Here is a 16,290-nt window from a genome sequence, read left to right as displayed (position 1 = left end):
GAACCATCGATTTCGAGTTTGAGGTGGCGCAGAGGCTGAGATTGCGGGAAGCTACGCCGCTTGATGTGAATTGGAGATGTACTGTGGGGGATCGGGGATGGAGAGATGGATGGCATGAGGCAGGGGTGGGGGATCTTGGCAGCGAGCCCTTTTTCCCATCAGGGTTTCGATTTTTGGCTGAGACTTTCGATTTTTGGCGGAGAGGGGTATGGCGCTTCATTAGCCGCGCGTTTTTTCCAAAATTTCAGCAAAATCACTGACGGTTTTTGCTAAAACAGTCAGTGTAGGCTGCCAACACTGACTGTTTTTTAAAACAGTCAGTGTTGGCAGCCTACACTGACTGTTTTTTATAAAAACAGTCAGTATTGATGGTGTAATAACATGTTATTGCAGTATTGAATATTTGTTGTTGGGTATTAAGCCCTTAATTAACGGATCCAAGTTTGCATGAGCATGTGTTACACAATTCTAAGTTTCTAATTAACATATTTTTATTTTTATTTTCTTCAACATAAATTAAATTATCATATTATTTATTTATGTACATACTTTCTTAACAACTAATCAAAGTTTAAAAATATATTATAAATTTTGGAAGACTTAATTGTATTATAAAATATCTACAAATTACTTAATTGGATTCCCTTCTAAAATTTGTCAACGGACACAAAATCCCAGTTGAAATCACATTTCATATAACCTGTGATTTTCTTTAGGATTCTCCATCTTCTTGCATTTTCTTGTAATTATTAAATTCGTATTTCTAAAAACTTGAAATATTTGAAGTGTTAACTTGATTTTATTAACTTGATTTTATTTGACATATAAGATGTAAAAAGAGTAGAAAATATTTATTATACATTAACATATAATTTTCTTAGATACAATTAAATTTAAATAAATTAATTTTGAATGTCTAAATTAATTCTATATAAAGGAAAAAAAAATTAAAATAAAAAAAGATAAGAAAACAAACCAATTTTTAGTTTTTGAGATTTTTTTATATATCTTATCGGATTAGAATTTTGTTCATTCTGAAATATAAAACAATTTTTGAATGGTAATTCTTTTAGCATGCTCTCTGTTTTGCTTGTGTTTGACATAATTTCAACTGTTGGCTTCCCTTTGAGGTGAATCCAATTTTTTCTGCAATAAATATATACACAACATTAGAATAATTTTATGCAAAATTTGAAGTTAGAATTAAATTGAATTTAGAACAACCCACCTTAATTTATGCAAAATTCATATATGCAACATGCATGTAATGCTATCTAATTTGATGTTCATTTACACATCCATCCAAGCGACAGAATATAACGAGATCGTAAGGCTATAAACATTACACATTGGATCGAAGCTTACAATTGTTGGAACTCCAATTATTTTTTTTGTTTTTAAGGTTCCTGGTACTAACATGATCATTTTAAAATAAATTAGGAATTATTTGATTGCAGATCACCCGTTGATTATTCATAAGAAAATGAACGGTCCACAGTTATTAGCTCAATTTGTTTGAACAAATATTGATGAAATTATATGAAATTGATAATTACAAATATTATTTGGTCACAAGTTATGTATAAAAGTAGGAAATATTTTTTTTGGAATTTATTCATATTATTTGCTGTACAAAAATCATAAATTTCATCATCTGCTGATATTGCTACCCAACACTGACTATTTTTAAAGAGTCAGTATTGCTACTCAACACTGACGCTTTACAAAGAGTCAGTGTTGAGTACCAACACTGACTGTTTTTAAAGAGTCACTGTTGCTACTCAACACTGACGCTTTACAAAGAGTCAGTGTTGAGTACCAACATTGACTGTTTTTCAAAAGAGTCAGTGTTGGTACTCAACACTGACTGTTTTTCAAAAGAGTCAGTGTTGAGTACCAACACTGACTGTTTTTAAAGAGTCAGTGTTGCTACTCAACACTGACGCTTTACAAAGAGTCAGTGTTGAGTACAAACACTGACTCTTTTGAAAAAGAGTCAGTGTTGGTGCTCAACACTGACTGTTTTTCAAAAGAGTCAGTGTTGAGTACCAATACTGACTGTTTTTAGAGCGTCAGAGTTGGTAATCAACACTGACGCTTGAAAAACAGTCAGTGTTGGTGTTCAACACTGACTCTTTTTTGAAAAACAGTCAGTGTTGATAACCAACACTGACTGTTTATAAAGCGTCAGTATTGAATAACAACGCTGACTGTTATTTAATAAAAGGGTCAGTATAGTGTGAGCAACACTGATGCTTTGCTTAAAAGAGTCGGTGATTAAGGGTCGGTGAAGGGGTTTTTTGTACTAGTGAACCGAGTTCACCAGTATAGATAATATCATGGGCCATCTCATGAGCATTTCCCTCAAAGAGACTCTTAGAAAATGATGTCTACTAATTCCATCCTTTAGAGATCTGATAGGAGGTCCTTGCCATGCTTCGTACCCATACGAAATGTATTTACCCAATCGACCAATGTGCACACCAATGGAATAAGGGTTTAATATATATATATATATTTTTTGAAAAGCTGATAGTGGCTATCAGCAATAAGGGTTTAATATTAATCAACTGATTCCAAAAGAAAGAATCATTTGCCATCAATGATTTTGGTGCAATCGCTTGTGTGTTTAAAATTAATTATTAGTCTTCTAATTGGATGACTACAAATTATCATGCTCAATGAACCACCTCCACCACCAACACAACAGTAGAGCCAAATTTCTAATTCCCATTATCCCATATTATTAGGTACTCCCAAACCACCATAGCATCGTGGTAATCATAAAACCTCTCAGTTTATCAAATGTACAACCCTTCCCCACCCCTGTGATTTACCCCCGAAGAAGTTCTGACATAACTGATCACTATACTATAGTACCCATTTAGGTAAGACAAAACATGTCATAAAATAAAAGGTACACTAGTCAAAACAGATTTCATAAGTTGTAATCTCCCTCTTTTGGATAATATTTTACCTTGCCATCAATCAATTTTACTTTTTATCTTCTCAATTAAAGGTATGAAGTCGTGCTGGCTCGGTTTCTTAATGTTAATCGGCTTGCCAAAATACAAGATAGGCACTGAGGTTTGTATGCAACCCAAAACCAAGGACACTATACGGCAACCAGTGTTGTTCAAATTCAAGGGCAAAACAGTATATTTTTTTCATAGTTTATATTCAATGCTGACACTTTCCTGAACAACCAAAGCAGCAACTTTAAAGGTATCATGGTAGTTATATCTGCCTTAGCGATAATTGCAGGATCATTGCATACGACAAAGCAAGGATCGTTTCCATTAACCTACTAGACAGTTGTGTTACCAAGCACCCATTAGTTTGTTCAATCATCGTTTGCAACATGTTAACACTGAAAATGAACAAGAAAGGAGATAAGGGGTCGCCTTGACACAGTCCTTGTTTATACCCGGAATATTCAGACATGTTCCTATTTAGAACAATTCTCGAAGAAAAAATGGTTTACAGAACTCATACCCAAACCTATCCATTTCTCTGGGAAGCCTCGAGCTTGCATGACACTCAAAATTAAGTCTCAATTAAGCAGTCAAATGCCTTGGCATAATCAATTTTAAAAAAAAGACTACTCATTCCTTCGCATGTGAAATGTTCTGCAACATTTCTCTAACCGTCACAAAATTCTCCGATATTTGTCGACCCTTTAAAAAAGTGGTTTGGTTAAACGAGATCAATTGAGGGAGAACCTTAGATAACCTAATAGCCAGTAATTTAGATATAATCTCGGGAATCAAGTTAATAATACTAATTGTCAAAAATTCTTGACCTGAACCGCATCATCTCTTGTTGGGATCAAACAATATTTGCTCTATTCAAGAGTTTAAAATTAATATTAGTATCATAAAATTGCTGGAACAGGTCCATAACATCCATCTTAATATTTTTCCAATATATCTTAGCAAATTCGATAGATAGGCCATCCGTTCCTGAAGCCCTATTTTTAGCCAAGTTCATCATCATTGCTTCAATTTCTTGAATAGTAAAGGGTGCCTACAGGACTAGCTTGATTAGCCACCGGAATCCCTCATATCCCGGGAACAATCAGTTAGCCACCCGAATCCCTCATATCCTGGGAACAATCAGTTAGCCACCGGACTAGATTGAAATCACCAACCATGATCAAAGTTTGGTTTCTAACGGATCAGATATGCATCGGATAGTGGTAAAACTGTATCTGTATCTGCTTTCATTTTCCGGATACAAATACGGATCATATATTAGACAGATATGTACGCATACGGATTAGATATTTGATATCTGTGGATATGTACATACATTCTTTCATAATTTATATTGAACTATATGATATATATCTACTTTTTGGATACAGATAATTAAAATTCAATCTGCACGAATATTCAGATATCAGATACCCGTATCTAATTTTTCCATACCGATCCGGATACAGACGGATAATATCCAATCCATTTGAACCCTAGATCAAAGGGTCTCTAACAAGCCGGGACATTTGCCATAGTTCACCAATAAAATTCATTAATTTTCTCATCATCGATTAGTTTGGGCCGAAATTGAATGGCCCAAGATGAGAGCAGCACGTGACTCTTTTTCTAAGAGATCAAAAGACTACCTGATGAACCAATTGAGAGATTCAATAATTAATTAATAACTTTGATTATTGAAGAAAGTTCGAAGGATCGGCGACGGTTCTCACTATTACAATGGATGTTTCTACCTAGGAGTCCCAGTAATTAATTAAATATCTCTATAATTGTCATTTGGAGTTTTGTTGCCGACGCACAGAGACATAATACGTGTCAGGTTTTCATTTAATTGGCAGTTTGCCTCGGATATTTGATGCATTTGGTTGGTCATATATTTCTATTTGTAGTACTGGAGACGAGAGACAAGGAGACAAAATAAAGGACTCGTGACATTCATACTATATAGACGATGCCAAATTGCCATTAATTAAATGCTACAGTTTAATATAGGGACCAGACCACATACACTGCCAATTAAATAAGTTAATGGTAGAGAATAGGGAATATTATTTTTTGCAGGGGTCAGTACTCAGTACTACCTCTCGTATCTAGTCTATATCTTATATGTGAATATTTTATATTTTTATCTTATGTCAGAGTGGTAAATAAATCGAACTTATCCATAACAATTTTTTTCTATCATACAATCAGTGAAAGAGAAACAACTTTCACCAACAATTTGACAACTTCTGAGAATTGGATAAATAACACAACTCTTAACAAACTTTCTTCCCACCTTTTTTTTATTTCATTGGAAAAATCTGTTGTTACAGATGAATTATTTCAGCTTAGTCTCAAACATGACTAGTTGCCTATTTTATGGATCATTATGCCAGCCATGTATATGCTGCCTATTTCCTAAATATTTCTTACCAATATTATATTCTTAATACAAGATTACATAAAATATCATAGCAGATAGTTTCCTTTCTTCATCATCAAAGTTGCCTCGTTTGCCGCTTCTCTTCAAATCTTTTGTGGCTCACGTTAACACAATTTTTACGTATTACCAATGCTTCATTTGCATGAATATATTGTGTGAATGATGGTCAATATTCATTGATTGTTTTTTTTAATAAAAACGTTTGTAATAAGTCATGTAGGATTTCAGACAAAATTTAGACTCTTATTTTCACCAACTCTTTTATGTTAGTGAATTAATGGTGAATTATGTTATATTTATAGACAGTGTACATCATTAAGTCTTACTATTTCATAGACCGCTCATAGATTTTAGAGCCTAACTAGTTTGCAATAAAAAATAAAAAAAAAAGAACCCAACTCTATCTAGTTGCCATATATATAAGCGCATTTAGTGTCTCAACTCTATCTACTCCTGATTCACCAAATCGATCATCTTCTCTCTCTCTCTCTCTCTACTTTTAAGCATCTTCATTATCTCTCTACGATTAGTTAGATTTTCTTTAGATGAGTTATGTTATTATTAATGGAGGCAAGGGAGATGCGATCTTCACCGAGATGGTCACCGAAGGCAAGATTTTCAGTGAGATGTTACTTAAATAAAAAAAATGTTATATAAATCAATATATAATAACACAAAAATTATGTACTTATATGTATAAATAAAAATATACCATATATAATTTGATATTTATCAATTATCTTTTTAGGGTAACTGGTACAAAATATCTCATACCCGTATCTCTATATGATAATTAAGCTAATTAAAAACTTTTATTACCCACATTCATACCCGTTAAAAATAAAATTCTTACTCATATTTGTCGGATAACAGTTAAAAATACTTTCATTAACACCTAACTTGAGTGTGTATTATCTGATATTTCTCAACTTTTGCGTGACTGAAGTGTACGGTGACTATTTGGGGATAGCGCAGAGAGCCAACCTTATTTGTGCTTTGAGTATTTTTTTTTGAATGAGGTTTTCCAAAAAAAAAAAAACACTCAATGTTTCAGATATCTCAGAGGATGCAAACCCCCCTAACTTTGCGCAACTTTCAAACGGGAGAAATGAAATGATCAGAACCTACAATATTACAAGCATTTTATTGGAACAAAATTATTTTTTTATCAATATTGGCATATATTGCTTGTTGTTTATGAAGCGGAGGTTGAACCAAATAAAATGACGAAACAGAAATTTGTAAAAAAATCTATATGGTAAATTTATTAAATTAGTTATTTTTCTAATTAATTATTTTAAACATCGACATCATTGATGCCTCGGACAAAAGCTGTAATAATTGTGTTGTCACTTCATATTTATGCAATTTATGACCGGCAGTTGCTTTTTTTTCCTATTGATACAATAGGAATTAATAGTTATTTTTAAAACAATTAATTAAGGCAGGATTTAATGGGAAATAATATTTTTCTTCTGATAATTTGATATACATTTTATAGAAATTTTCATGAAACAGGAGTAATGTAAATTTGAATTTGTTCCCAAAATATCACCATTGAACATTAAGAATTGTGTTCATTATTATTAGCATGTACATATATACAAAACAAGTTCTTGTCAGAACCATTACAATGAACACTACAGCAAGCTGTGCCGGTTGCTGAAGTTTTTCCCCCAAAAAAAATAAAAAAAGCATGTAAAGTCAGGAAACTAACATTATTATCATGGAAAGCATCGGTCTCTGAAAGTTATGTTAATAAATTATCAACCCGATTGCGCGCGCCAGACCCAATACCCTCCCGTGCGTGCCCCCCTCTCCGCGTCTCCGCCTTAGCCAAGTATCCGCCTCTCCTGTCCTCCTGCGCACATGATTTCTAGAGTATTCGAAGGTCAATATCTAGCGGATTCGATCCATTACAATCACAAACGCCATCACCAATTTGCAATCGAATCCAGGCTGGATAACAAGACTAAACACATCATTTCCTAGTAACACGGATGTTTCAAGGGTTGTTTTTCTTGAAATCTGCGCCACCTCATACCCTCTGCTGTCGGAAATTTTACAGCTACTTTTCTCGAAGCAGGAGGCTTCAATTCTGAAACTCGGCATTAGTTTCGACTTGTTAATATCTGCCAAGTTTCTTAGAGAAACTTCTGCTTTATCAAAGTTATTATGAAGCATTGAGTATCGCTTCATTGAGAATAATTTTGACTCTAGTTGCTTGTTTCCGCATTCTTTGACTTCGTACGCATTCCATCTGTCATGCAAGCTCAAAATCTGCAACATTGATTTTTAACTTAGTAGGTAGATATGTAAATTTTCAATTTTTTTCAAAAAAATATATATACATATATACCTGAGGACGTAAACTGAGGAGAGGCTTGCCATCTCCATCCATGAGCACAATCTCTTTGATTAAATACTTTTTCCTTCTCGAGTAGTTATCAACATGAAAAACTAACCGCCCGGAATCGTCGTACACTGAGAAACCATCGCTTCCTTGAAACCCCATGCTCGACTTCTGCCATACCGTAGAAACCCTTGGGTTGTCAACATTTTGGGGCTTGCTCTCTGTGTGCTGCGGTTGCACTTGCATCCTACTCTTCCTTGGTAGACCTTAGTTGGAAAGTAACATGCGGCAATAAGAGCGTGTGGAAGACAAATTGGGATTGTTCAATTTATTTGTTTAGGAATGGTGACCAATGTATTGGTTATATACCTAGCCGCTTGCCGATTCTTTTGTATGTAGAATTTAAAAATAAAATAATTAAATTTGTGGCTCATTTTCTTAATTAGAAATAAATTGAACGATCCCAAATTGTCTATTGAAAGGATGTTTAAAAACGACCCCAAAACCATTCATTGGTTCCTAGCATTTTTGTGTGTCTCCATTATTATATTAAGCGCATATATGTTCTAATATGCCAATGACCTTGAAAGAAAGATAAAATTTCGAATTGAATATCAGCCCTCCGATCAAAAATTTTGATTCTATGCGTTATTTTTACATTTTTATATGTACAGAAGTCTAAATTTATTTAGACATACACTCGCCCACGTAATCTTCACATGTAAATTATATCATATTTTTATTTGTCATCATTTCTTTCTATTTTTTAAATCGGTAATTATAATTTTCCCCACCTATTCATCCCCCATTTCACCCTCCAACTAACTTTCTATTTTAACTATAACTATAACTACTATTTCTAACAACCTTTATTTCTTTCCTCTTTCTTCCTTTCTCTTCCACCTCCATTTTCTTCTTTCACCTCCATCTTCTTCTCCCACCTCCGCCTCCCACCTCCCTCTCCACCTCCGCCTCCCACCTCCCTCTCTCACCTTCGCCTCCTACACCTCACCTCACCTCCGCCTCTACCTCCCTCTCCCACCTCCTCCTCCGCCTCCATTTTTCCATCGATAAGCTCCCCTCCCACCCTCTCCCACCTCGAAATGGTAAATATAATAAGCTCCCTCCGTCTTACACTTTCGCCTCAGTTTTTTCCCTCTACGCCTACTGCTCCCGCTCCAGCAAACGTTCTGCCGGAGATCATCCGTCATTCCATCCCAATCAAGTACGCCTCTGCCAGGAATGAATACTTCAACGTGTATGAATGAATACTTCATTGTGTATGAATGAATACTTCAATGTGTATGAATGAATACTAGAGCACGTCTCTACTGGGTCAGATCCGTTACTGTTGATTGTATCAAAATAATTTTGTATATGTATATGCAATTAATCTATTTCATGTTTATATTCCCCTTCCTCATGAAGTAGCAAGTTTTGCAAAGAACAAAGCTCTATTTAATGGTGAATTAGGCAACTGCGTATTAAATAGATGACATAAAAACAAATTTTGAAAAAAAAAATAGAGATATATAAATGAATACTTGATGTCTTAGAGATGAATACTTCAATGTGTATAAATGAATACTTAATATCTTAGGTACGAATACTTGCGTGACAAGATATTAATACTTGTGCAATGTACAACTCGAAAGTATGTCATCATGGATCTCATTTGAAAGATAAAATTGTGTAGAAAATGTTCGTGGTTTTAGATTTGCAAAATTCTTCACAGATCGTTATAAATATTTGTTAGATTGAATGGAGAAAAAAAATCACACATCTAAAAACGTGTAAAAGATGGATGAGTGATGTGTCTAGTTTTTATATTTGCATTTACACGACGAGAATTAATACTTTCTTGATAAGAGATAAATACTTGTGTAATGGACAACTCGAAAGTATGTCATCATGGATCTCATTTGAAAGATAAAATTGTATAGAAAACGTTTGTGGTTTTAGATTTGCAAAATTTCTCACAGATCATCAGAAATATTGGTTAGATTGAACGGAGAAAAAATCACCTCTAAAAACGTGTAAAAGATGGATGAGTGATGTGTCCAGTTTTTATATTTGCACTTGCACGACGAGGATGAATACTTTCTCGATAAGGATGAACACTTGTACAACGGACAACTCGAAAGTATATCATCATGGTTCTCATTTTAAAGATAAAATTATGTCAAAAACATTCGTGGTTTTAGATTTGCAAAATTCATCACCGATTGTCAGAAATATTGATTAGATTGAACGAAGAAAAAAAATCCCACCTCTAAAAACGTGTCTAGTTTTTTTTTTAAATACTTGATGTATTAGGTATGAATACTTGATGTGTTATAGATGAATACTTGATGTATTATAGATGTATACTAGCGCGCGCCAGTTGTAAAATCTTTCTTACATTATGTGGTCCCCAAATAGTAAGTGGTCCACCTAAGTAGTTAGTAGTTATTGAAGTAGTTAATAACTGGGGGATGGAATGGGGAATTGTTAGGGGGGGGGGGGGGGGGTAGCTAGGTGCTCCCTTTTTAAATATCATTTAATTTTTTTTAATTAATTGATAATTGATTGGTCATTATTTTTATTCCTTTCTATTGTTTTATATCATTTAAGGAATGTTATTTGTCATTTAATATATATATCATTTTGTTTGAGACTTTTTTTTAAAATATGTCAAAAAGATAAAAAAAAGATATGTCATTTATTATGTTCTTTAATATATCATTTAACGTATGTTATTTACATGTAGATGTTATATAATATATCATTTAAGAAAAAATATTTGTCATATATTCTCAATTATTTTATGAAAATATGTCATTTTGTATGAGATTTTGTTTTTTTCTCTTACAATATGTCCCCGTAGCAACTCACGGGCAAGGTACTATTCTAGTATAATGATGCCATTGAATCGACTTGAATTTTGGTCTATTGTTATTGTAAGCATTTTACGTGTAAAAATATATTATCTCCTTTTTACTTTACGGTAGCCTGTAGGCTCTACCCACTCAGTATTGACACACCTTATTCATGTACATGTATGATTCGAATCCTTGTCATTCCGTAGGAAGACTTAAACTATTACCAACTGCACTAAGCAGTGGTGACTGCATTATCTCCATGTTGCATAAATCAAACAAAATCTCCATGATACTCATTTATTTACAATATTGAGTCAAGGATGCATTACACGATAATATGACAAAAGTTTTTAAACAAATTAGTTTTAACACAATATTCTATAATACATTTCACCTGCTGCTTGCTAGTTTAAGATGCCACTACCAAATTTGATCACAGAAATGAAGTTAGTTGCTGTGTTTTTAAGAATGCTATTGTACATGTTGTCTACTTTCAAGTACTGGTTGTGTTGCACACTGTCCATCTTAATTTACATATTATTTGATGCATGGATACGCTTTAAAACAAGTCTATTTATCATATTTCAGTACAATTTACATTAGAACCCAAAAAAGGCCTGCCGACCCCTTCTACATAGACCCAATCGTCAGCCTTTGGTCGCCAAAAGGCTATCATATTGGGTAGAGTTGTGGGGGAGGATCAATGACTGGAGCTGAGAACTGCCACATTTGGCAAAGAGATGGAGAATGTCCTGTGGAAGTTCAGACCAGTTTCTCTCATGGCTTAGGACACCATCAGTAGAGCTTCTTGGGTTGGGCATCTCACTTTTGGAGAAAACAACTGCCACAATAATAGCAAAGACACCTACAACCCTCAACAACAAAAGCATTACAGTTTTCCATCTACCACAAAATAACAATATCAACTAGAACCAGTAAAACACTGAACCCTGAACTAAAAAACACTAGAACACCAAATTGTTCAAATTGCATCTCAAGTCACAAAAGCCTTGAATTGCACGTTCTTTTTCATCAACCTCCATACTGATCCTCTAAGTTGCCTTCATATCCCACATTTATTTATGTTGTCTATGAAAAATTCAATACATTGACCTTAAGTTTCCATTTAGTTGGAGCAATGTATGATTCATTTCAGATTACAAAGGAATTCCTCAGCATCAGATTCTATGGAATGTAAATGTAAATATAGGATGTCTCCTAAACACTGAAAAGAATATAAATATTCTTTATTAATTTTATAAATGGTTTTTATTTAACAAAAAATTCTCTGACAAGAATAAAATATTATTGTATTGGTGCGCATGAAATCCATAAACTGAAATGACAGAGGTATTTACTTTAGCTTTTTGTTAGTATTTTATTTTTTGCAGGAAAACAAACCCAGCAACCTGTTTAATATGCAAATCAACACTCATTATTATACTGGTAAGTGGTACTGGTACTAAACAAATACTGAAGTTTCCAGTAGCAGTAAGCTTTGAAACTACATAGAACAATTAATCCATTCCCATACTAGCTAATAGTCTAGTACCCATTCCAATTAAATCAATAAAGTAGAAAACTAACCAAACAGTGGAGAAGAGCGGAAGAGGCAGAGGGGTTTAGGGTTTAGGGAAGAATAGTCGGAGAAAAGGAATCGCGCAAGAAAAGGAAAGAAAGGAATTGTCGGGAAAAGGAATCGCGCAGCAAAGAGGAAAAAAAGATAAGTTGGGCCGTATCAATAAATTTTGGGCTTCTGGAATAAAACTAAAATAAAATCTGAAATAGATAAAAGGTAATGCTCTTGCTAATACATTATACGCCTAAAGTTTTATATGACTTGTAACAGTGACTAAGTCCTGTGACGCAAGTGTAGATGTAAAAAAATAATAAAAAATGAGCTCGTTAAAATTAATTTAATAAATTTTTTTGACCGTTTGACTTTATATTAAATTAAGTAAAAAAATTATAAATTTAATATGTAAACATATCGTTTATTAATTATCGGTTTTAACAGTTTAAATTTGTTGTTTTTTGTCACTGGTTACCTTAATTTTTTGTACTGAATTTTCAAAGAAGATAACTTCAGATTTTTTCAAACAGAATTTGCCAATCTCGTTCGCACAGGTGGAGCTTCCAATGTGTTAGTATTGTGTGTGATTTCTTGTATTTGTTTTTGTGAAGCTTATTATGTACAGAAGTGCTCAAAATTCATTTGTTTTTGTTTGTTTTTTTTTAATTATTTTTTCTTAAATTTTTTAATTGATTGATAATTGATTGATCATTATCTTTGTTCTTTCCTATTTTTTTTATATCATTTAAAAATCTTATTTTTCATTTACAATATATGTCAATTTGTTTGAGACTTTTTTATGAAAATATATCAAAAGATAACAAAATATATATATGTCATGTAATATGTTATTTAATATATCATTTAAGGAATGTTATGTAAATATAGATGTGATTTAATAAATCATTTAAGAAATGTTATTTGTGATTTAGTCAAAATTATTTTATAAAAACATGTTATTTTGTATGAGATTTTTTTTTCTTCTCTTACAATGTCCCTGTAGCAATGCACATACAAGATATTAGTCTTGTATAAATGATGTTATCGGAAACAGTAGAATTTCGGTCAATTGTTATTGTACGTGTTCATGTGGGAAAATATATTATCTCGTATTTATTTTTTGATAGCCCGCAAGGTCTACCCACTCAGTATTCACACACTTATTCATGTACATGTATGATTCGAATCCTTGTCATCCCGTAGGAATACTTATACTATTACTAACTGCACTAAGTAGCGGTGACTGCATTATCTCCATATTGCATAAATCAAACGAAATATCCAAAGTTATGCAAAATTGACAAAATTAATAAAACATGATACTCATAAATTTACAACACTAAAAAATTGATACAATATTGAAATTGTTCATACAAAATCACAAAATTCAGTCAAGGATGCATTACACGACAATATAACATTTTTAAACAAATTATTTTTCACACTAAATTCTATGATACAGAAATAAAGTTAGTTGCTTTACGAATAATTAACTTAGAGAAATAAAGTTAGTTGTTAAATTCTAATGTCTATCTTGATCAACCGTTGTCAGGGGAGGATCTAAAAATTTGGTCAGGTATTGTAGGCAAAAAATAATGAGCGCGCCTCCTGTTAAACATTAATTTACATATTATTTGATGCATGGATACGCTAGCTTTAAAATAATTTCTATATTGATCATCTGATTTATCATATTTATTTTTATTCAATTTTATTTTATTTTGGCCAAGAGATAGATATTCGTAAATTTAAAACGCGTAAGTCGTAAGAGTGCATGTGCATAGAGGATATCCGTAAATTGATGGATGCAAAGAAACAAAGAAAAGTATTTACAGTCGCGCTCATGCTTTCCAGGTCGAAATGATAATGAACAAAAGGAAATGCGAGGTGTTAGAGGCCTTAACACAAGAATCCAAGAAGATTATAAGAAAAAGATTCAAGATTTTTCTACAGTCGACACCATCAGAAAATATTTGTAGACAATAATAAATAAAATGGAAGATTATTATAAAAGATTTTTCTACCGTCGACACTATCAGAAAATATTTGTAGACAATAATAAAATTAAAAATTAAAAATGAGAAAAAAATATGGAAAGTTTTTTAAAATGAGAAGTATACAGCATGGTGTACCTACCGGTTGCCAAACTACATTGCAGCCCAGTCCAAAAAAAAAAATGAAATATTCTAAATGAAACGCCATATCATCAGCATCCAAAATCAAAAATAACAACGCCATAGTGTACAGGAGTCCAGCCAACAAGAAGAAAACAAAGAGGAAAAAAATGAGACGCCATTACTCAAAATCAGAGAAGAAAACAGAAAGTTTGAGAGGAAAAAAAAAGACCGTTGCCGGTGAGTAAAAAGTGACGAGGATTGAGAAAAACATGTGCGTCCCACCAGTTAATTTAATAATTGCTCTTTACACTTTAACCTTTAATTTTTTATTTTTTATTATTTTTTTTTTTTGTGAAATTAGTTGCACAAAATTCTAATACTTCTCCTAAGAATGAATTACTAACTAATAAATTTCAATAAACTAAAGGTAGGTCTTTCAAATTTGTAGTTTTTTTTTTTTTTTTGTAAATGTAGGAGTTTTTATTTTATTTCTAAATTGATTGTTGTTTTTGGAGATTGCTGGCACAAAATTCTAGAAAAATGTTAGGTACGTTAGAAAGTCAATCAATATAAGCATATTTTGTGTTTTATCCTAAAATAGTTAGCCCCTGCTATTGTAGTATGTTGGATGTGTAGCTCAAGTTTAGCTGGAGTATGGTGTTAGCTTTTGGTAGCAGGAAGAGTTTATCAATGCTCTTCGCAAAAGAATATTGTCTTATGTGACTCTCTCTATCTCTGTTAAGTTTATTAATGAACCTGGATTTCGGCCTTTTTAACGAAAAAATATATATATAAGCAAAGCATATTTCTTTAATAAATCCTACAATTGTTAATATATATTTATATTATTTATCCTGAATTCCTATAATAGTTATTATCTATTAAAGTGATGACTAAAAGCTTGCAACACAATTGTGTCTTTGTTGGCAATTTTTTCTTAATTAAAATTCAAGTCGGAATTCTAATGTAGTAAAAAAATATATATTACGGTATGTTGTTTGGTATTTGTTATCTTTTTCGTGTATACATTCTTTTAAATATGTTTTTATTAAAAGGCTTAGAGATGTAAAAAATAGGACTAATTGTGATCTGCATACCTTCAATTTATTGAAATTTATTAGTTAGTAATTAATTTATTGAAATTTTAAGCAGGAAACTGTCTGAAGTGTTGTTCTAACTTCTCACTTTCCCTGATAGCATGGAAGTGAGGAATCAGGAGTCTGAGTGCATCATCCTTTTGAATCGTATCAGAGGGAATCGGAACAGCTTGAGGCGTGACAATTGCAGAAGGTAGATCGTTGTTAGAGTAAGTTTGTCTAGGAACAGTAGGTTTCTTCTCTCTGGGAGCCGGAGGAAGATCAGTAATCGTTTTACACCACTGTGCTTCGTGCCTAAAATTATTACACACAAAACACAAAGTAGTGTTCTTACAAGTATTGGCGAGATGCCCCTTATCACTAGAAGTATTTTATTCGCTCTGTGCACATCATTCCGCGTGATTTTATTCTCTGTTTTGAATCAAAACTGTCTTGTACGGTTTTTTAAAATCCTTTCCTAGGTGCTGATCTTCTCTAACATGCTCTTGCTTCGATCTATTCAATGCAACCTGATCGGATGCCTCAGCATGTTGCACCACATAATTGACCTTAGTAGAAGATGAAGTTGATCCACCAGGGAATCTGCAATGAATGACATCCATGAAGAATTTTGCGAATCCATGATGAAGTTGATCATTCTCATCCATTTGCTCGACGATCCGTGATGAATTTTGCGAATCTAAAAATATGAACATTTTTTATTCGATTTTTTCTTTCAAATGAGATCCATGAAGAATAACTTTCGAGTAATATTTGTGTCGTAATTTTTTTTGCCACTTTAGATCTTTGTGACTTTCAATTTTTTTTTTTATTTTGCTTCAAAATAATTTAAACCTCTGTTTACAAGCATATAAACATCATGTACAAG

The 16,290-nt window shown here is 32.8% G+C and overlaps 2 protein-coding genes across 2 annotated transcripts in view; one reads left to right on the top strand and one right to left on the bottom strand.

Annotated features, from left to right (window-relative positions):
• LOC144549020 (putative F-box/kelch-repeat protein At5g24040) overlaps positions 1-16,290 on the top strand; it is a 90,297-nt gene that overhangs the window by 43,303 nt on the left and 30,704 nt on the right. The gene's annotated exons all lie outside the window — the stretch shown is intronic.
• On the bottom strand, positions 7,125-8,100 carry LOC144549022 (protein LURP-one-related 5-like). The gene is made up of 2 exons (XM_078297783.1): positions 7,781-8,100; positions 7,125-7,701 (listed from the first exon to the last, which is right to left on the bottom strand). The coding sequence occupies exons 1-2, from the start codon at positions 8,018-8,020 to the stop codon at positions 7,321-7,323; spliced, it is 621 nt and encodes a 206-aa protein (XP_078153909.1). The 5' UTR covers positions 8,021-8,100; the 3' UTR covers positions 7,125-7,320.

This window comes from Carex rostrata, chromosome 34 (genome assembly GCF_964058835.1).
Source record: "Carex rostrata chromosome 34, lpCarRost1.2, whole genome shotgun sequence".
Lineage (NCBI taxonomy): Eukaryota > Viridiplantae > Streptophyta > Magnoliopsida > Poales > Cyperaceae > Carex > Carex rostrata.
Note: the sequence above shows the minus strand (reverse complement) of the source record. Positions and strands in the feature narration are given on the sequence as shown.

Excerpts from the sequence above, each read along its gene's own strand:
- LOC144549022 (XM_078297783.1), bottom strand. The coding sequence starts at position 8,020 with ATGCAAGTGCAACCGCAGCACACAGAGAGCAAGCCCCAAAATGTTGAC. Across the intron at positions 7,702-7,780 it reads TCCTCAGTTTACGTCCTCAG|ATTTTGAGCTTGCATGACAG; the intron begins GTATATATGTAT and ends TCAATGTTGCAG.